The sequence below is a fragment of the Paramormyrops kingsleyae genome, chromosome 4, assembly GCF_048594095.1.
Source record: "Paramormyrops kingsleyae isolate MSU_618 chromosome 4, PKINGS_0.4, whole genome shotgun sequence".
In the NCBI taxonomy this organism is placed as follows: Eukaryota; Metazoa; Chordata; class Actinopteri; order Osteoglossiformes; family Mormyridae; genus Paramormyrops; species Paramormyrops kingsleyae.
Window position 1 is genome coordinate 38,529,535 of NC_132800.1, and position 20,718 is coordinate 38,550,252.

General features: G+C 43.6%; 1 protein-coding gene across 1 annotated transcript in view; it reads left to right on the forward strand.

The window, feature by feature from the left end:
* The window catches only part of LOC111837189 (uncharacterized), a 66,340-nt gene that overhangs the window by 36,765 nt on the left and 8,857 nt on the right, over nt 1-20,718 (forward strand). Inside the window, exons 18-27 of the mRNA XM_072711280.1 lie at nt 481-2,173; nt 4,749-4,922; nt 5,242-5,415; nt 8,283-8,456; nt 9,455-9,628; nt 11,762-11,935; nt 13,204-13,377; nt 14,695-14,868; nt 16,041-16,214; nt 19,703-19,876. Of these exons, the coding sequence (XP_072567381.1) occupies nt 481-2,173; nt 4,749-4,922; nt 5,242-5,415; nt 8,283-8,456; nt 9,455-9,628; nt 11,762-11,935; nt 13,204-13,377; nt 14,695-14,868; nt 16,041-16,214; nt 19,703-19,876 (3,259 nt within the window). The remainder of the gene's footprint in view (nt 1-480; nt 2,174-4,748; nt 4,923-5,241; nt 5,416-8,282; nt 8,457-9,454; nt 9,629-11,761; nt 11,936-13,203; nt 13,378-14,694; nt 14,869-16,040; nt 16,215-19,702; nt 19,877-20,718) is intronic.

Genomic DNA, 20,718 nt, shown 5'->3' on the forward strand with positions numbered 1-20,718 from the left:
AGAAATATAAAGTACAGATATTTTATGGGTTCCACTGAAATAAAGGTAGCTGATTATGAGAAAGATCTCGGTGTGTATGTTGATGCTTCCATGTCCCACTCTCGCCAGTGTGGGGAAGCAGTTAAAAAGGCCAATAGGATGTTGGGTTATATCTCTAGGTGTGTGGCGTTTAAGTCAAGGGAGGTAACGCTACAATTATACAATTCCTTGGTAAGACCCCACCTAGAATATTGTGTGCAGGTTTGGTCACCATACTTTAAAAAGAACATTGCTGCCTTGTTAGTCCCCACTACCATCTGTGAATGCAATGAAAAAAACTAATAATGCCAGTTCTCATTTTGTTTGGTAACTTATGGATAAGGTTTGCCCTGGGTAAGGGTTAAGGTTGTCATGTTGGGATTAATGTGTGTTTTAATCCTCCTACTGTACTGATCAGGATCATGTTGAGAATTAGTGCATTTTCCTCTCATTTTACTTCAGGGGAGCTCATGGTCAGCATGATGAAAAGTATCCTGAAGCAGAAATTTGAGCATGTAATTGAAGGACAGCCAACACTTCTCAATAAGATTTACACAGAAGTCTACATAACTGAAGCTGGGGCTGGAGGAGTCAATGATGAACATGAAATGAGACAGATTGAAACTGCAGCCAAGAAAAGGCGAACAGAAGATATTACAGTCAAGTGCAATGATATATTTAAACCCTTATGTGGGAGTGAGACACCTATCAGAACTGCACTCACTAAAGGGGTGGCAGGTATCGGGAAAACAGTTTCTGTGCAGAAATTTATTCTCGATTGGGCAGAAGGAAAAGCAAACCAGGATGTTCACTTCATATTTGTTCTTCCTTTCCGGGACCTGAATTTGATTAAGGAGGAATACAGTCTGATTGAACTGCTTCACCACTTTGTCCCAGAACTGAAATCATTTAAATTCACTGAGCTGTTTAAGTACAAAGTCTTGTTCATCTTTGATGGTCTGGATGAGTGTCGACTTCCTCTAGATTTTCAGAACAAAAAGAGCTGGTTTGATGTAACAAAGAAAACGTCACTGGATGTGCTGTTGACTAACCTCATTAAGGGGGATCTGCTTCCATCCGCTCTCCTCTGGATAACCTCCCGGCCAGCAGCAGCCAATCAGATACCTCCTGAGTGCCTCCACCGGGTGACAGAGATACGAGGGTTCAGTGATGCCCAGAAGGAGGAGTATTTCAGGAGGAGATTCAGTGACCAGAGCCTGGCCAGCAAGATTATCACACATGTGAAATCATCAAGGAGCCTCTTCATCATGTGCCACATACCTGTGTTCTGCTGGATTTCAGCTACTGTGCTTGAGAGGCTTTTTAGTGAGACTGACAGGCGAGAAATTCCAAGGACTCTGACTGAAATGTACACACACTTCCTGATCTTTCAGACTAAATTAAAAAATGACAAGTATATGACAAATGAAACCAGGTTTAAGGAATACAGCAAGGAATTCCTTTTAAAACTTGGTAAACTGGCTTTTGACAACCTTGAGAAAGGCAATCTCATATTTTATGAGCAAGATCTGACAGAGAATGACATTGATGTCACTGAAGCTTCAGTTCACTCTGGAGTGTGCACAGAAGTTTTTAAGGAGGAATATGGGTTGTATCAGGAGAAGGTGTACTGCTTTGTGCATCTGAGCATCCAGGAGTATCTCGCTGCTTTATATGTGTTTCTGTCAAACTCATCAGCTGACCTGCTGGAGACTGCAGTGGATCAGGCATTAAAGAGCAAGAATGGACACTTGGACCTCTACCTCCGCTTCCTCCTGGGCCTCTCAACAGACTCCAGTAAGACTCTGTTACAAAGCCTACTGGGACAGACAGGAACCAGCTCACATAACATTAGGGAAACAGCCAAATACATCAGGGAGAAAATAGAGGATAATTTATCTCCAGAAAGGACCATCAACCTGTTCCACTGTCTGAATGAACTGGGTGACAATTCTCTAGTAGAGGAAGCCCAAAGATACCTGAATTCAGGAAGCCTTTCAGCAGAAGACCTCTCAACTGCACAGTGTTCAGCTCTGGCCTTTGTGATGCTGATGTCAGATGAAGAGCTGGATGTGTTTGATCTGAAGAAATTTATCAGATCAGATAAAGAGCACTGGAGGCTGCTGCCTGTGGTCAAGAACTCCAGGACGGCTCTGTAAGTGACGTGGGGATGGGAAATCATGTCTGGTCTGATAGTAATACATGAATATTGTTTGAAATGTCTGATGAATATTATTATTTTGATAATCTCGACTACAGCTGTTTCTATAGCAGTAGCTAATGTGGACCACAGACTTTATAATGACTAAAGGTAGTGATGCAGTAACAAACAAAAAAGCGACGTTTCCGTTCCCATCCAGTCTGCCTTCTGATCACAGGCACAGCATCCTAACCTGCTATAGAAACAGTGAGGGATCTTTATCCACAGGGTGTATAAGTGGTATGTGAGTGTTATTGTCAGCAGTTGTGTTCATGTGATGGAGCCCAGAGCTGGGAGCTTCTGTATGACTGCTGTCTCTGGATGCTCACTGTCGCCCTCTGCTGGCCTTAGCTGCTCCTGGCTGAGGAGAGAATAGAACAGAATATCTTTATTGTCACAGTACATGTACAAAGAAACTCTGTGTGCTTTCCCACCAATAACAACACCTCCAGTTGGGCCGTTATATATGAACATTTTTTAAAGTATATAATGAAAATGTAACATTTATTTCCCCTGTGGATTAATCACGAGGCTGGATTTTTTTTCACCGTGACAGTCTGGATTTTATATTGACTCCTGGCCGACAGAGTGATGTCATCGCTGGGCCCTTGAGCAAATCCCTTAATGTCAATCACTGTAGGGGCGCTGGATGCTGGCCGACCCTGTGCTGTGACCTCAAACTTCCTCTCACCTGTGTGTGTCTGTGTGTCTCATGGAGCAGAATTGGATGGGTGAAAAAACAATTTCCCCACGGGGATGAATTAAGTATCACTGTTCATAAATATTTTTTTAAATGAATGTTCCTTTTAAAAGCATATTTGAAAGGATTTTGGTCCTACAATTAGGGAATTGATGAGTTCCCAGGTAGAGCAATACAGAAAAAAGGATTTCACTCACAGGATCAGGCATTTGGGTGTCATTGTCATTGTTGGCTACATGTCTCAACACATTGAGCAGCCAGCTGCCTGTCAACACTTTTGTCCTGTGTTCGAATCCCACCTTCTCTGTTTTTAAGGGCAGCATGTGGCTCTGTGGGCTAAGCCTGTGTGCTTCTAATCACAAGGTCACCAGCTCAAACCCAGCCTCAGAACGGCTGTGGGTCTTTGAGCAAGGCCCTTAACCCCCAGCTCCCTGGGCACCCACATAGAGCAAGTTGAGGGAGGCATAAAAACGATTTCCCCATGGGGAACAATAAAGTATTGATAATTATTATTATTTAAAAAACATGAATTCCTCTGGATATCATTCAAATCCCACATAAACACACACACACATTAAACAGTGGTCCATTAAAAAGTAAGTTGAAGTTGGCTTCAAGGACATTGAAACAACAAAATATCTGATATATTTTAATGAACCTGTGACTAAATGGATTTTAGAGCATATTCACATTCATGCCCTCATTCAAACTGGCTCTGTGAGATAATGTAATATAACACATACAGAGCATTATTGGGAATTCAAGATTTCAAGAACTTTATTGACATTCCACATATGTTCGCACATGCCATGGAACAAAATTAAGTACTCAGGTCACGGATAAGCCACAGAGGTAGTCACACACACTTTTAAATATAAAAATTAAACTTAAATATGAAGGTATTGGAGTATAAAGTATGGAGTATAAATTAGCGGTATGTACAGTGTCCAATATGCAGAAGCAGACATGGATGCAACATAAAACGGATCCCGGTAATTTACTATATAATAGTGATAACTTAGTTACTATGTTATAATGAGAAATGCACATATGGGCTTATAGCACGTGTTAAATATCACTTCGGTTGGTGGTGATAATAATTTAGTTACTATGTAATGGGGAACATTGCACATATGAGTGTATTGCACATGTTATATGTCACTTTGGTCTGCTGGAGGGTTATTGTCTATTAGTCCTTTTTGTGTAGGAGATGGGGGGGGATCTTTGCGGGCTCTGGGGGGGTGGGGGGGGGCAGAGTTCAACAATCTTACAGCATCTGGAAAGAAGCTGTTACAGTCTGGTGGTCCTACTCTCGATGCTCCTCAGCCTCCTGCCTGAGGGGGAGGAATATGGTCTGTATGGCTTATGAAAAATGTACAGTTTGAATAAAACTACAGGCTATTAACCTATGATAGACTTTCCCACTGTCAATGATTATCTGAATGCAAAAAATGGCCAAAACTCACAGGAGATCCTATATTGTGCCAACAGCTGCTCATTTGAGTAGATTGATCAAGTTGCTGAATATTCTGCACACAAAACCTCTCAGGATATTTGTGATTTGAAATGAAAATGTTCAATGCATTCTTCATGGTGGAACATGATGACCATCAGAGAATTGGCCAAAATAAAAAATATACCACATTTAATCACTTTTCTAACTATGATTATTTAATGTGCTGTGTTTAGCTACTACTTCTCTTTGAAGTGTATTCTGTGCCTCTTATTATGCTGAAAAAAGTATGTTTGGATATTTTGTATCACTATGATCACTGATGTGCAGGATACATACTGGTCTGTGTGTGTATAATAACATGGCTCCTTTTTCAGGCTGAACAGCTGTAATCTCACAGAGAAATGCTGTGAGGTGCTGGCTTCAGCTCTCAGATCAAACTCCTCACCCCTGAGAGAGCTGGACCTAAGTGACAATGACCTGCAGGATTCAGGAGTGACGCTGCTCTCTGCTGGACTGGAGGATTCACACTGTAAACTGGGGATACTGAGGTCAGTATTACTGGGTATTCCACATTGTAAACTGGGGACACTGAGGTCAGTATTACTGGGTATTCCACACTGTAAACTGGAGATACTGAAGTCAGAAGGCTAATTTATGGCCGTAAATTCACAGTGACTTCAGTAATGTCAGATTAAAACGTGAGCTTCAGTGGGTAGTGTAGGATCACTATGATAGAATTATATCTTTTTAGATAAATAACCGTTAATCCCCTGAAAGCTGAACCTTGCTGCTGGTCTCTCCCTTACTTTATACAGCTAATTATATGCAAAGGCTGTAGAAAACAATATTTTGATTTTCTTTCTGCAGGCTGGCAGGCTGTAGAGTCACAGAAGAAGGCTGTTCTTCCCTGGCTTCAGCTCTGAGGTCAAACCCCTCACACCTGAGAGAGCTGGATCTGAGCTACAATCATCCAGGACTCTCAGGAGTGAAGCTGCTCTCTGCTGTACTGGAGGATCCCAGCTGTAAACTGGAGAAGCTGAAGTGAGTGCAAAATAAGCATTTTACTATAAAGAAACTGGGCACCAGGAAAACCCGTAATGCATTTCAGCAGTGACATAATAAACAGAACAGCTTCTTCTCCTATTTCCTCATACCCCACAAACTTATGAACAGACTTATTACTAAGAATTTGACACTGTAAACTAGAGATACTGAGGTCAGTATTACTGGGTATTCCACACTGTAAACTGGAGATACTGAGGTCAGTATTACTGGGTATTCCACACTGTAAACTGGAGATATTGAAGTCAGATTCACTGGGTATCCAGAGTAGGGATACTCATTTTGACCATTTAACTGTTAACCGAAATAATTAATTTTGACCGATTATTACTATCAGTTAAACGGTTTAAAATGTTTTTATATATATTTAATTATTAGTATAAAGTTTAGTGGCATCTCAGCTGAAGATCACTATTCATGTTCTAAATACACTGGGTTTGAATCGGCGACTGTGATTACAGGCACACAAGCTTAGCCCACTGAGCCATGAACACAGGTACGAGCTTTGTTGCTGAAAATGGAAACATTGGCGCAAAGCTTCAGCGGCAGAGACGTATCCGTGTGCTATATTGTAGCCGATCGGTGTAAACACTACCCAGACATGTGCGATTGTTTATTTCGGTCACAATGGGCGTATTCACATATTTCTTTATCCAATACTAACTGTCGGATTATCATGTTATTATCATGCGAATAGCGCGATTTGCAAGTGGGAAGGCGATCAGAGCTGCTTTGTGACACAGACGCTTAAGTCAGTCACTCTTGTTCTTTCTATTCATATCACAAAGCTGTAAAAATATATTTAGTTTCTACTTATATATATTTAAAAAGTAGACCGTCCAAGGTTTCTGAGGGTGTTTTTTAAATGTGTATATGACAAAACCTCGCAGAGTTATTTAAACGGTTTGGCGAAATTTCTGTCAGATCCCGCCGGCGGGACCGCCGACCCCAGAGGGTTAAATTAATCAGACACTCCTCAGTTCTATTTTCATTCAATTCTAATTTGATATTCTAATCTAATCAGTTAACGGTTAATGTTTGGATAACGAACGGCGGTTGTCAGTTGGGAAAATTAATTGAAATGAGCATCCCTAATCCAGAGTGTTCACTAACATCCTGCATTTTCACAACAAGAACATGGCAGACTCTGTACACCCCTCTCCTTGAGGTGATCCTCAATGATTCCCCTAAGCAGTCAGATGAGGGTGTTTCCCAGCTCTGATCTCTTCAGGGTTCTGGATGTTAATCTTTCCCAGGCTGGTCTCCTTGCCCTTGACATCCCTACCAGGCCTCATCCTCACTGCCACCAGGGTCTGCTTGGGGCAGGACTGTGAATGAGGGAGGAAAGTGGTGGACAGGAGGAGACTGAGACTGCTGCCTGACCTCAGATCTGGGCTCACATACCATGACACCATCAATTTATTTGTAATATCACAGTAATTTCAGCTTCAAAACAATTCTGCTTGTTTCACACAGTGGACAGTTTTAGCATGGTGTGAGTTTAAGGACACACGGGCAGTGATGGGTGACTGGACTGAAGCCTCAGTAAGGCAGACTTAGTAAAAAATAAAACTGACAGCATTGCTAGGAAAGTTTGGGGTGGCTGGTGGCAGTCAGCGGCGTCCTTATTCCAAGTCGACATCTCCTGACTTAAGAGAAGTGAGACATGAGGGAGACACCGATGTCTGTTCCCAGCCGAGGTGGGAGGAGAGAAAACGGAACAAAAAAAGAGCGGAGGGCAGGTAAAAGCGGAGGGCAGGTAAAGCGGAGCGGCCGCTGTCTGGGGGTCACAGTTGCACCATAGTGACGATGGCTTGGTTTGGAACTGAAATGTTCATTTTTGGCCGTAAATTCACAGTGACTTTGGGAATGTCAGATTAAAAGGTGTGCTTCAGTGGGTAGTGTAGGTTTAATATGATAGAATTGTATTGTTACGTGGCATAAGTTTCGGGTACGTGCCGTAAGTTCAGGAGGATGCCTACAGGATGTCCTGCCCACTTGTCCATTGGTGAACCGCTCCCTCGACTCCACCTTCTGAACCTGGCCCCACCTCCCACGCCTTCGGAGCAGTTTCCGGTTCGTCGACAGAAGAGGCGGCAGCTTCGTCACTTCGGCTGCCCGCTGCTTGCTTCTCGCCTGCTAGCTCGCTCTTAATTTGCTTTGCCTTTGGTTTGAATGCTCGTGTATGACTGTTTTTGTTCTTGGTTTCTGATTTTCGCCTCACTCTTTATTGTACCTTCGCCCTGGTTTTGACTGCCTTTTTGGTTTTGAACTTTCGCTTGTACTGTGACTTCGCTTCTTCGATCTCCCCTCTGGATACTGTCGCTTCGACTGTGTGTTCCACTAGATGTCTGTAAGGAGTGTCTCCCTTTTTGTTTCTTCGTCAAAGTGGTGATTACTGTTTGTTTAGTTAGGGAGTTAGGCTGAGGCATTGTTGTTTCGTTTCACCCTTTTGTTGTGTTCACTTAGGATTAGTTTAGCTTGGGGTTGTTTTCGGTAGATGTGTTTTTGTTTGTTTCTTTGGCCTTTGTCACTCCCGACGTTCGTTATACCTAGTGTTTGTAAAGTGTCTGTGAAAAACTATAAAAAAAAACTATAAAAAGACTCCCTTTGTGTCCCGTGTTCCCTTCTCCTAGCTCTGGTTGTCTTGTCCTTCCCAATCCCTCCTTCCCTTTCACTTTGTTAGGCTCCAACCCTAGACTGGAGCGTAACAATATCTTTTCAGACAAGTAACCGTTTATCCCCTGAAAGCTGAACCTTGCTGCTGGTCTCTCCCTTACTTTATACAGCTAATTATATGCAAATTGAAGGCTGTAGAAAACAATATTTTGATTTCCTTTCTGCAGGCTGTCAGGCTGTAGAGTCACTGAAAAAGGCTGTTCTTCCCTGGCTTCAGCTCTGAGGTCAAACCCCTCACACCTGAGAGAGCTGGATCTGAGCAACAATCATCCAGGACGCTCAGGAATGAAGCTGCTCTCTGCTGTATTGGAGGATCCCAGCTGTAAACTGGAGATACTGAGGTCAGTATTACTGGGTATTCCACACTGCAAACTGGAGATATTGAAGTCAGATTCACTGGGTATCCAGAGTGTTCACTAACATCCTGCATATTCACAACAAGAACATGGCAGACTCTCTCCTTGAGGTGATCCTCAATGATTCTCCTTAGCAGTCAGATGAGGGTGTTTCCCAGCTCTGATCTCTTCAGGGTTCTGGATGTTAATCTTTCCCAGGCTGATCTCCTTGCCCTTGACATCCCTACCAGGCCTCATCCTCACTGCCATCAGGGTCTGCTTGGGGCAGGACTATGAATGAGGGAGGAAAGTGGTGGACAGGAGGAGACTGAGGCTGCTGCCTGACCTCAGATCTGGGCTCACATACCATGACACCATCAATTTATTTGTAATATCACTGTAATTTCAGCTTCAAAACAATTCTGCTTGTTTCACACAGAGGACAGTTTTAGCATGGTGTGAGTTTAAGGACACACAGTCAGTGATGGTTGACTGGACTGAAGCTTTTGTAAAGCAGACTTAGTAAAAAAATAAACTGACAGTGTATCGAGGAAAGTTCTGGGCGGTTGGTGGCAGTCAGCTGCGTCCTTATTAAAAGTCGGCGTCTCCTGGCGTGAGAGACGGGAGACATGAGGGAGACGCTGATGTCTGTTCCCAGCCAAGGTGGGAGGAGAGAAAACGGAACAAAAAAAGAGCAGAGGGAAGGTAAAGCGGAGCGGCTGGTGTCTGGGGGTCACAGGTGCACCATCGTGACAAGGGTTTGGTTTGGAAATAAAAGGCTAATTTACGGCTGTAAATTCACAGTGACTTCAGGAATGTCAGATTCAAAGGTGAGCTTCAGTGGGTAGTGTAGGATCACTGTGTTTGAGTTATATCTTTTCAGACAAGTAACTGTTAATCCTTTGAAAGCTGAATCTTGCTGCTGGTCTCTCCCTTACTTTATACAGCTAATTATATGCAAAATGAAGGCTGTAGAAAACAATATTTTGATTTCCTTTCTGCAGGTTGTCAGGCTGTAGAGTCACTGAAAAAGGCTGTTCTTCCCTGGCTTCAGCTCTGAGGTCAAACCCTTCACACCTGAGAGAGCTGGATCTGAGCTACAATCATCCAGGACGCTCAGGAGTGAAGCTGCTCTCTGCTGTATTGGATGATCCCAGCTGTAAACTGGAGAAGCTGAAGTGAGTGCAGAATAAGCATTTTACTATAAAGAAACTAAACACCAAGATACCCCATGATGCATTTTAGCAGTGACATAATAAACAAAACAGCTTCTTCTCCTATTTCCTTATACCCCACAAACTTATGAACAAACCTATTGCTAAGAATTTGAGACTGTAAACTGGAGATACTGAGGTCAATATTACTGGGTATTCCACACTGCAAACTGGAGATATTGAAGTCAGATTCACTGGGTATCCACAGTGTTCACTAATATCCTGCATTTTCACAACAAGAACATGGCAAACTCTGTACCCCCCTCTCCTTAAGGTGATCCTCAGTGATTCCCCTAAGCAGTCAGATGGGGGTGTTTCCCAGCTCTGATCTCTTCAGGATTCTGGATGCTAATCTTTCCCAGGCTGATCTCCTTGCCCTTGACATCCCTCCCAGGCCTCATCCTCACTGCCATCAGGGTCTGCTTGGGGCAGGACTGTGAATGAGGGAGGAAAGTGGTGGACAGGAGGAGACTGAGGCTGCTGCCTGACCTCAGATCTGGGCTCACATACCATGACACCATCAATTTATTTGTAATATCACAGTAATTTCAGCTTCAAAACAATTCTGCTTGTTTCACACAGAGGACAGTTTTAGCATGGTGTGAGTTTAAGGACACACAGTCAGTGATGGTTGACTGGACTGAAGCTTTTGTAAAGCAGACTTAGTAAAAAAATAAACTGACAGTGTATCGAGGAAAGTTCTGGGCGGTTGGTGGCAGTCAGCTGCGTCCTTATTAAAAGTCGGCGTCTCCTGGCGTGAGAGACGGGAGACATGAGGGAGACGCTGATGTCTGTTCCCAGCCGAGGTGGGAGGAGAGAAAACGGAACAAAAAAAGAGCAGAGGGAAGGTAAAGCGGAGCGGCCGCTGTCTGGGGGTCACAGGTGCACCATCGTGACAAGGGTTTGGTTTGGAAATGAAATCTTCATTTATAGCTGTTAATTCACAGTCAATTCAGGAATGTCAGACTAATTCAACCCTAGTAAAACGGAACTGCTGTACATCCCCGCTGACTCATCCCCCCTCCTGGACCTTGCAATCTCCCTCGACAACTCCCTGATCCGTCCTTCGGTTTCTGCTCGCAACCTTGGGGTTACCATGGACAATCGTCTGTCCTTTTCCTCTCATATCGCCAACAATTCCCGCTCTTGTCGGTTTCTCCTGTTTAACATCAGAAGGATACGTCCATTTCTTTCCACACAGACTACCCAGATACTCGTTCAGTCCCTCGTCATCTCCCGCCTTGACTACTGCAACTCGCTCCTAGCGGGTTTACCAGTGAGCGTCATTTGTCCCCTCCAACTGATTCAGAATGCAGCTGCTCGACTTGTTTTCAACCTCCCCAAGTTCTCCCACATCACTCCTTTGCTACGCTCCCTACACTGGCTTCCTGTGGCTGCCCGCATCAGATTCAAAACACTGATGCTCGCATACAAAGCCAAAAATGATCTGGCTCCATCCTACCTAAAAGACCTCATCACACCCCGCACTGCACCACGATCTCTCCGATCTTCCAGCACTGCTCGACTGGTCCCACCACCCCTCAAGGCACAAAGAAGACACACCTCCCGGCTCTTCTCTGTTCTGGCACCAAGTTGGTGGAATGAACTCCCCCTAGATGTCCGAACAGCTGAGTCACTAAATGTCTTCAAAAGACGACTTAAAACACACCTTTTCCAGAAATACCTGAATTAGCACTTCTGGTATTATACTTTCTGGCATTCCTTTAAAAAAAAAAAAAAAAAAATGCACTTTTCCAACAGAGTATTAGATCGATGGTATTCATAGCCTTGGTTTTATTGAGCTAGTATCGGGAAATTCATTGTGGAGTCTTAAAGCACTTATGTAAGTCGCTCTGGCTAAGGGCGTCTGCCAAATGATGTAGATGTAAATGTAATTGGTGAGCGACAGTAAGTAGTGTTTGATGACTGTGTTAGTCAAACATCTTTTCAGATGAGCAGCCGCTAAACTCCTGAAGGCTGATCACTGCTGTTGGTCTCACCCTTTAACACAAAATGAAATTATTTTGCACAACTGAATAGACATGTACATGTGAATAGATGGCTGTAGAAAACAATATTTTGATTTCCTTTCTGCAGGCTGTCAGGCTCCAGAGTCACAGAAGAAGGTTGTTCTTCCCTGGCTTCAGCTCTGCGGTCAAGCCCCACATACCTGAGAGAGCTGGATCTGAGCTACAATCACCCAGGACTCTCAGGAGTGAAGCTGCTCTCTGCTGTACTGGAGGATCCCAGCTGTAAACTGGAGAAGCTGAAGTGAGTGCAGAATGAGCATTTTACTACAAAGAAACTGGACACCCAGAAAACCCAAAATACATTTCATCAGTGACATAATAAACAAAACTGCTTCTTCTCCTATTTCCTCATACCCCACAAACTTATGAACAGACTTATTGCAATGAATTTGACACTGTAAACTAGAGATACTGAGGTCAATGTTACTGGCTTTTCCACACTGTTAACTGGAGATACTGAGGTCAGTATTGCTAGGTATTCTACACTGTAAACTTGAGATACTGAGGTCAGTATTACTGGGTATTCCACACTGTAAACTGGGGACACTGAAATCAGATTCACTGGGTATCCAGAGTGTTCACTAGCATCCTGCATTTTCACAACAAGAACATGGCAGACTCTCTCCTTGAGGTGATCCTCAGTGATTCCCTTAAGCAGTCAGATGAGGGTGTTTCCGAGCTCTCATCTCTTCAGGGGTCTGGATGTTAGATCTTTCCCAGGCTGGTCTCCTTGCCCTTGACATCCCTACCAGGCCTCATCCTCACTGCCATCAGGGTCTGCTTGGGGCAGGACTGTGAATGAGGGAGGAAAGTGGTGGACAGGAGGAGACTGAGACTGCTGCCTGACCTCAGATCTGGGCTCACATACCATGACACCATCAATTTATTTGTAATATCACAGTAATTTCAGCTTCAAAACAATTCTGGTTGTTTTAGACAGTGGACAGTTTTAGCATGGTGTGAGTTTAAGGACACACGGGCAGTGATGGGTGACTGGACTGAAGCCTCAGTGAGGCAGACTTAGTAAAAAATAAAACTGACAGCATTGCTAGGAAAGTTTGGGGTGGCTGGTGGCAGTCAGCGGCGTCCTTATTCCAAGTCGACGTCTCCTGACGTGAGAGAAGGGAGACATGAGGGAGACACCGATGTCTGTTCCCAGCCGGGGTGGGAGGAGAGAAAACGGAACAAAAAGAGCAGAGGGCAGGTAAAGCGGAGCGGCCGCTGTCTGGGGGTTATACAGGTAGTTGCACCATAGTGATGATGGTTTGGTTTAGAAATAAAAGGATAATTTATGGCTGTAAATTCACAGTGACTTCAGGAATGTCAGATTCAAAGGTGAGCTTCAGTGGGTAGTGTATGATCACTATGATAGAATTATATCTTTTCAGACAAATAACCGTTAATCCACTGAAAGCTGAACCTTGCTGCTGGTCTCTCCCTTACTTTATACAACTAATTACATGCAAATAGAAGGCCGTAGAAAACAATATTTTGATTTCTTTTCTGCAGGTTGTCAGACTGTAGAGTCACTGAAAAAGGCTGTTCTTCCCTGGCTTCAGCTCTGAGGTCAAACCCCTCACACCTGATAGAGCTGGATCTGAGCAACAATCACGCAGGAGACTCAGGAGTGAAGCTGCTCTCTGCTGTACTGGAGGATTCCAGCTGTAAACTGGAGAAGCTGAAGTGAGTGCAGAATAAGCATTTTAATCTAAAGAAACTAGAAACCAAGAAACCTCATGATGCATTTCAGCAATGACATAATAAACAAAACAGGTTCCTTTCCTATTTCGTTATACCCCACAAACTTATGAACAAACCTATTGCTAAGAATTTGACACTGTTAACTGGAGATACTGAGGTCAGTATTGCTGGGTATTCCACACTGTAAACTGAAGCTACTGAGGCCAGTATTACTGGGTATTCCACACTGCAAACTGAAGCTACTGAGGTAAGTATTACTGGATATTCCACACTATAAACTGGAGATACTGAGGTTAGTATTACTGGGTATTCCACACTGTGAACTGGAAATACTGAAGTCAGATTCACTGGGTATCCACAGTGTTCACTAACATTCTGCATTTTCACAATAAGAACATGGTAGACTCTGTACCCCCTTCTCCTTAAGGTGATCCTCAGTGATTCCCCTAAGCAGTCAGATGGGGGTGTTTCCCAGCTCTGATCTCTTCAGGGTTCTGGATTTTAATCTTTCCCAGGCTGATCTCCTTGCTCTTGACATGCCTACCAGGCCTCATCCTCACTGCCACCAGGGTCTGCTTGGGGCAGGACTGTGAATGAGGGAGGAAGGTGGTGGACAGGAGGAGACTGAGGCTGCTGCCTGACCTCAGATCTGGGCTCACATACCATGACACCATCAATTTATTTGTAATATCACAGTAATTTCAGCTTCAAAACAATTCTGCTTGTTTTAGATAGTGGACAGTTTTAGCATGGTGTGAGTTTAAGGACACACAGTCAGTGATGGGTGACTGGACTGAAGCCTCAGTGAGGAAGGGTTAGTAAAAAATAAAACTGGTAGTATGGCGAGGAAAGTTTGGGGTGGCTGGTGGCAGTCAGCGGCGTCCTTATTCCAAGTCGGCGTCTCCTGGGTGTGAGAGAAGGGAGACATGAGGGAGACGCCGATTTCTGTTCCCAGTCGAGGTGGGAGGAGAGAAAACGGAACAAAAAGAGCGGAGGGCAGGTAAAGCGGAGTGGCCGCTGTCTGGGGGTCACAGGTGCACCATCGTGACGATGGCTTGGTTTGGAAATAAAAGGATAATTTATGGCCATAAATTCACAGTGACTTCAGGAATGTCAGATTAAAAGGTGAGCTTCAGTGGGTAGTGTAGGATCACTGTGTTTGAGTTATATCTTTTCAGACAAGTAACTGTTAATCCTTTGAAAGCTGAACCTTGCTGCTGCTCTCTTTCTTACTTTATGCAGCTAATTACATGCAAATTGAAGGCTGTAGAAAACAATATTTTGATTTCCTTTCTGCAGGCTGTCAAGCTGTAGAGTCACAGAAGGAGGCTGTTTCTTCCTGACTTCAGCACTGAGGTCAAACCCCTCACACCTGAGAGAGCTGGATCTGAGCTACGATCACCCAGGAGACTCAGGAGTGAAGCTGCTCTCTGTTGTACTGGAGGATCCCAGCTGTAAACTGAGGAAGCTGAAGTGAGTGCAGAATAAGAATTTTACTATAATGAAACTGGACACCAAGAAACCCATAATGCATTTCAGCAGTGACATAATAAATAAAACAGCTTCTTCTCCTATTTCCTTACACCTCACAAACCTATGAAGAGACCTATTGGTAAAAATTTGACACTGTAAACTGGAGATACTGAGGTCAGTATTACTGGGTATTCCGCACTGTAAACCGGGGAAACAAAGGTCAATATTTCTCGGTATCCATAGTCTTCACTAGCATCCAGCATTTTCACACCAAGAACACAGCAGACTCTGTACCCCCCTCTCCTTAAGGTGATCCTCAGTGATTCCCCTAAGCAGTCAGATGGGGGTGTTTCCCAGCTCTGATCTCTTCAGGGGTCTGGATGTTAGATCTTTCCCAGGCTGATCTCCTTGCCCTTGACATCCCTACCAGGCCTCATCCTCACTGCCACCAGGGTCTGCTTGGGGCAGGACTGTGAATGAGGGAGGAAAGTGGTGGACAGGAGGAGACTGAGACTGCTGCCTGACCTCAGATCTGGGCTCACATACCATGACACCATCAGTTTATTTGTAATTTCACTGTAATTTCAGCTTCAAAACAATTCTGCTTGTTTCACACAGAGGACAGTTTTAGCATGGTGTGAGTTTAAGGACACACGGGCAGTGATGGGTGACTGGACTGAAGCCTTTGTAAGGCAGACTTAGTAAAAAAAATAAACTGACAGTGTATCGAGGAAAATTCTGGGCGGCTGGTGGCAGTCAGCTGCGTCCTTATTAAAAGTCGGCGTCTCCTAGCGTGAGAGACGGGAGACATGAGGGAGACGCTGATCTCTGTTCCAAGCTTAGGTGGGAGAGGAAACGGAACAAAAAGAGCAGAGGGCAGGATAAAGCGGAGCGGCTGGTGTCTGGGGGTCACAGATGCACCTGTGGTTTGATTTAGAAATAAAAGGCTAATTTATGGTCGTAAATTCACAGTGACCTCAGGAATGTCAGATTAAAAGGTGAGCTTCAGTGGGTATTCCGGGATCACTATGATAGAATTATATCTTTTCAGATAAATAACCGTTAATCCTCTGAAAGCTGAACCTTGCTGCTGGTCTCTCCCTTACTTTATACAGCCAATTACATGCAAACAGAAGACCGTAGAAAACAATATTTTGATTTCCTTTCTGCAGGCTGTCAGGCTGTAGAATCGCTGCAAAAGGCTGTTCTTCCCTGGCTTCAGCTCTGAGGTCAAACCCCTCACACCTGAGAGAGCTGGATCTGAGCAACAATCATCCAGGACGCTCAGGAGTGAAGCTGCTCTCTGCTGTACTGGAGGATCCCAGCTGTAAACTGGAAAAACTGAAGTGAGTGCAGAATAAGCATTTTACTGAGACCCGGAAGAAAAAATGTTTTGGTATTTAGATTTTTTTAGACAAGTTAAGTGCTGTGCACAAAAGAAACATGTTGCAACACTTTTTTTCCCAAAAAAATATTTATTTAGTTCTTAACATATGTCCTCTGCAGTGGACAATGGGTCTTGTTAAATCACAGTTTATCATAGATTCATGTAATGGTGTCATATGGACAATTCATATCATTAAAACTTTTAAAACTGCTAAATTCATTAATCTTATTTAAGCATGGAAACAGCTTGGAAAAGGTTTGTACAATGTAGCAATTGAACTTTTGATTAATAATGCAGATCATGCAAAATGTGAAATGGCAATTCATGCCTCCAGAAAGCATAACAAGGTAACAGTAAGGCAACTTGGGAAATGATTTAAAACAAAACTTTTAATAATTATTTTAAAACATCAGGGGTTCTAAGTTATGAGTGATATGGCAGAAAACTATGTATTTCCTTCGGCAAGGCACAGAAACATGTTGCATTTGATGCATTTCACATAGGTTTTGCCATTACATCCACCTCTCTGGCACCGTGATGCATGGGCTGCCTCCACCATCTTGGCCATACAAACAGCCCCATATTTTTTCAGGCAGTCACTGGACTGTGGCTCCACACTTCGCCTCTTCTTAAGGGGAGTGTACTAGAGGTCGACCGATATGAGTTTTTCAATAGCCGATGCCGATGACGATATTTAGGAGTCAGGGTCAGCCGATGGCCGATATATGCTGCCGATATTTTTTGGCCGAAAATTGGACGTTTTCCCCTCTATTTGCATGATAAAATATCACATTAATAATAACAAACGATACACAAAATTTCTCAACTTAGCATTTATTGAATACTGACTTATTTAAATTTATATTTAAATTTACACAACAAAAACACAATACAACTTATAAATAACTTAAACTTATAAACAATAAAGTTAGCAGCATCAGAATCTCTTTAGCAGCAAACTCATTCTTCAGCTCCCAAGCTCACCAGTCTGCTGCAGATATTGCACCTGGCTTTTCCTGGTGTTGGCTTTGTGAAATGCTGCCATACAGGATTAGATTTTTGTTCAGCCATCAGACAGCAATTACTAAAACAGAAGAATAAATGCAAGGTTAGAATTTTTATTATAGTACCTTCATCTTCAATTCATTCTACAATTCCAGTATTCCATGCACATTAAAACAATTACACTCTAATACATTTTGAAGAAAAAAAAAACACTAAGTGCATCATGGTATGATGAGTAGTGTACACTAACATGATGTTGTTTCTGTTGTTAGCAGACAGATAGCTTAAAGCCAAATTCACAATCAGAATCTAGTGATCCCGGAAAATAAAATAAAATAACTGTCGTATTGCACAGCCTTGTATGCAAGGACAACATAAGCCCCTAGTGATTGTGACGTTGTCTACGTATAAGCCCGTATAAAGGATAGACATGTTTAATGAGGAAACTAACTGCGCAAAGTCATGCACTTTTTATCTAGACGTCTGAAAAATTGTTTGAATCTCCGGTCTCAAATGAAAAAAAGTTGCACAGAAGGACCATTGTCAGCATCAGCTCAAGTAAATGGTAACCACGCTTTCGAACAAACACTTTTCTCCGCCATGCATTGTTCTTAGCAGCTCTGTGTCTCCGAGGACGGCGCTGTCTGTGATCAGGGCAGAGTAACGCAACTCTCACACACGCTGCAGTATTTGAGAGCTGCCTGCTCCGCCCCACACACTCGCAGAGTGAAACTCTCCGACACAAGAAAAAAAACATAACTGATAACATCGGGCTGATATGGTAATAATTAAAATGTTAACGATTAAAATGATTTTTAACGATTAAAAATCGTCTGTGAGCCCACCAATAAGCGCACAAAACGAACTCTATTAGAATCAATGATCCTTAATGTTACCTGTAAGCTACAGTTGGTTGAAGGCTCATTATCATTACCCCAGGTCCCAATAGCGTAATTCGCGTTTTCTTTTAAAGCAACATTTCATAGCAAGCTACTTAAATAAACAGGTCATTGAAAGATCAGAATTTAAGCCTTACCGTTTTATCCCAGGACTCTTCCAAAACTTCTGGCTGTGGTCCTGCACAAGGCAGCATGGGTCACGTGTTCCACAGCCACAATAACACTGGGCTGCCCGCAGACGTGCCTGTCTGAAAATCGGCGTAGTGCACTCGGATATCGGCCGATGCAGATACATTAAAAAATGCTAAATATCGGCCCGATATATCGGCCGGCCGATATATCGGTCGACCTCTAGAGTGTACTGATCATCAGTGCTGACATCACTGACCACCTCATCAAACTCTTGACCTCGTCCCCACTGGGCTGAGGCAATAAAATCTCATGATCTACCCTGTAATCAATCCAGCTGTTAGTGACAGCCAGGTCAAAGAAATGCAGAATGGTACGGACAGTCAATTTTCTTGTACGGCTAGACATTGGGTAGAAGCTGATCATTTGGTCACACAGATCAACTCCGCCCAGGTTAGTGTTGTACTCAGTCACAACAGCAGGTCTAAATACATTAAGATGATGCTTCTCTTTTGATGACCATCTCATGCAGTTGTCCTGGGGCTCTATTCCATGGACAGTGGAGGCCAAGAGGACTGCCTTATTGTCCTGCCACTTAATTACTGCAATCTCTGATGGCTTTCTGACAACCATCTCAGATGCACCTCTTCCTTTTTTTTCAAATGTGTTATCATTTGACATCTTTGACTTGCACTGTTTTGGAATTCTGTTTTTCGTGATGGTTCCTGTTACCTGGAGACCACTAGCTTTCAGCGCATCTAGGTGAAAAAGCTGTCAAAGTATAGGTGTGTTCCTCATGGAAGTGTCTGTGCCATCCGAATGACAGCATTCCCTCCGATTCCCAGGTAAATGTTCAGTGAATGTGTTCTTGCCCTTATAAACCTCAAAGTCCAGCACCAGACCACTTGGACTGGCAAGCACAAAGGCTTTCATGCCTTTGATATAACTGACAGCATTGCTAGGAAAGTTTGGGGTGGCTGGTGGCAGTCTGCATCGTCTTTATTCCGAGTCGGCGTCTCCTGGCATGAGAGACAGGAGACATGAGGGAGACGCCGATGTCTGTTCCCAGCTTAGGTGGGAAGAGAGAAAACGGAATAAAAAGGGCGGAAGGCAGGGTAAAGTGGAGCGGCCGCTGTCTGGGGGTCACAGGTGCACCATCGTGACAAGGGTTTGGTTTGGAAATGAAATGCTAATTTATGGCTGTTAATTCACAGTGACTTTGGGAATGTCAGATTAAAAGGTAAGCTTCAGTGGGTAGTGTAGGATCACTATGATAGATTTATATCTTTTCAGACAAGTAACCGTTAATCCCCTGAAAGCTGAACATTGCTGCTATTCTCTCCTTAACTTTATACAGCTAATTACATGCAAATGAATGGCTGTCGAAAACAATATTTTGATTTCCTTTCTGCAGGCTGTCAGGTTGTAGAGTCACAGAAGAAGGCTGTTCTTCCCTGGCTTCAGCTCTGAGGTCAAACCCCTCATATCTGAGAGAGCTGGATCTGAGCTACAATCACCCAGGAGACTCAGGAGTGAAGCTGCTCTCTGCTCTACTGGAGGATCCCAGCTGTAAACTGGAGAAGCTGAAGTGAGTGCAGAATAAGCATTTTACTATAAAGAAACTGAACACCAAGAAACCCCATGATGCATTTTAGCAGTGACATAATAAACAAAACAGCTTCTTCTCCTATTTCCTTATACCTCACAAACCTATGAAGAAACCTATTGCTAAGAATTTGACACTGTGAACTAGAGATACTGAGGTCAGTATTACTGGGTATTCCACACTGTTAACTGGAGATACTGAGGTCAGTATTACTGGGTATTCCACACTGTAAACTGGAGATACTGAGGTCAGATTCACTGGGTATCCAGACTCTTCACCAGCATCCAGCATTTTCACAAGAACATGTTAGACTCTGTACCCCCCTCTCCTTGAGGTGATCCTCAGTGATTCCCCTAAGCAGTCAGATGGGGGTGTTTCCCAGCTCCCTTCTCTTCAGGCTTCTGGATGTTAATCTTTCCCAGGCTAGTCTCCTTGCCCTTGACATCCCTACCAGGCCTCATCCTCACTGCCATCAGGGTCTGCTTGGGGCAGGACTGTGAATGAGGGAGGAAAGTGGTGGACAGGAGGAGACTGAGGCAGCTGCCTGACCTCAGATCTGGACTCACATACCATGACACCATCAGTTTATTTGTACATTTACTGTAATACAATTTCAAAGCACAATTCCTGATTTTTCAGACAGTCGCCAATTTTACTGGACACATGGTGTGAGTTTAAGGATACACAGGCTGTGACAGGTGACTGGATTTAAGCCTCAGTGAGGCAGACTTATTAATAAATAATAATGACAACATGGCAAGGAAAGTTCTGGGTGGCTGGTGATGGTCGCTGGCGTCTTCACTCCGGGTCGGTGTCTCCTGGGT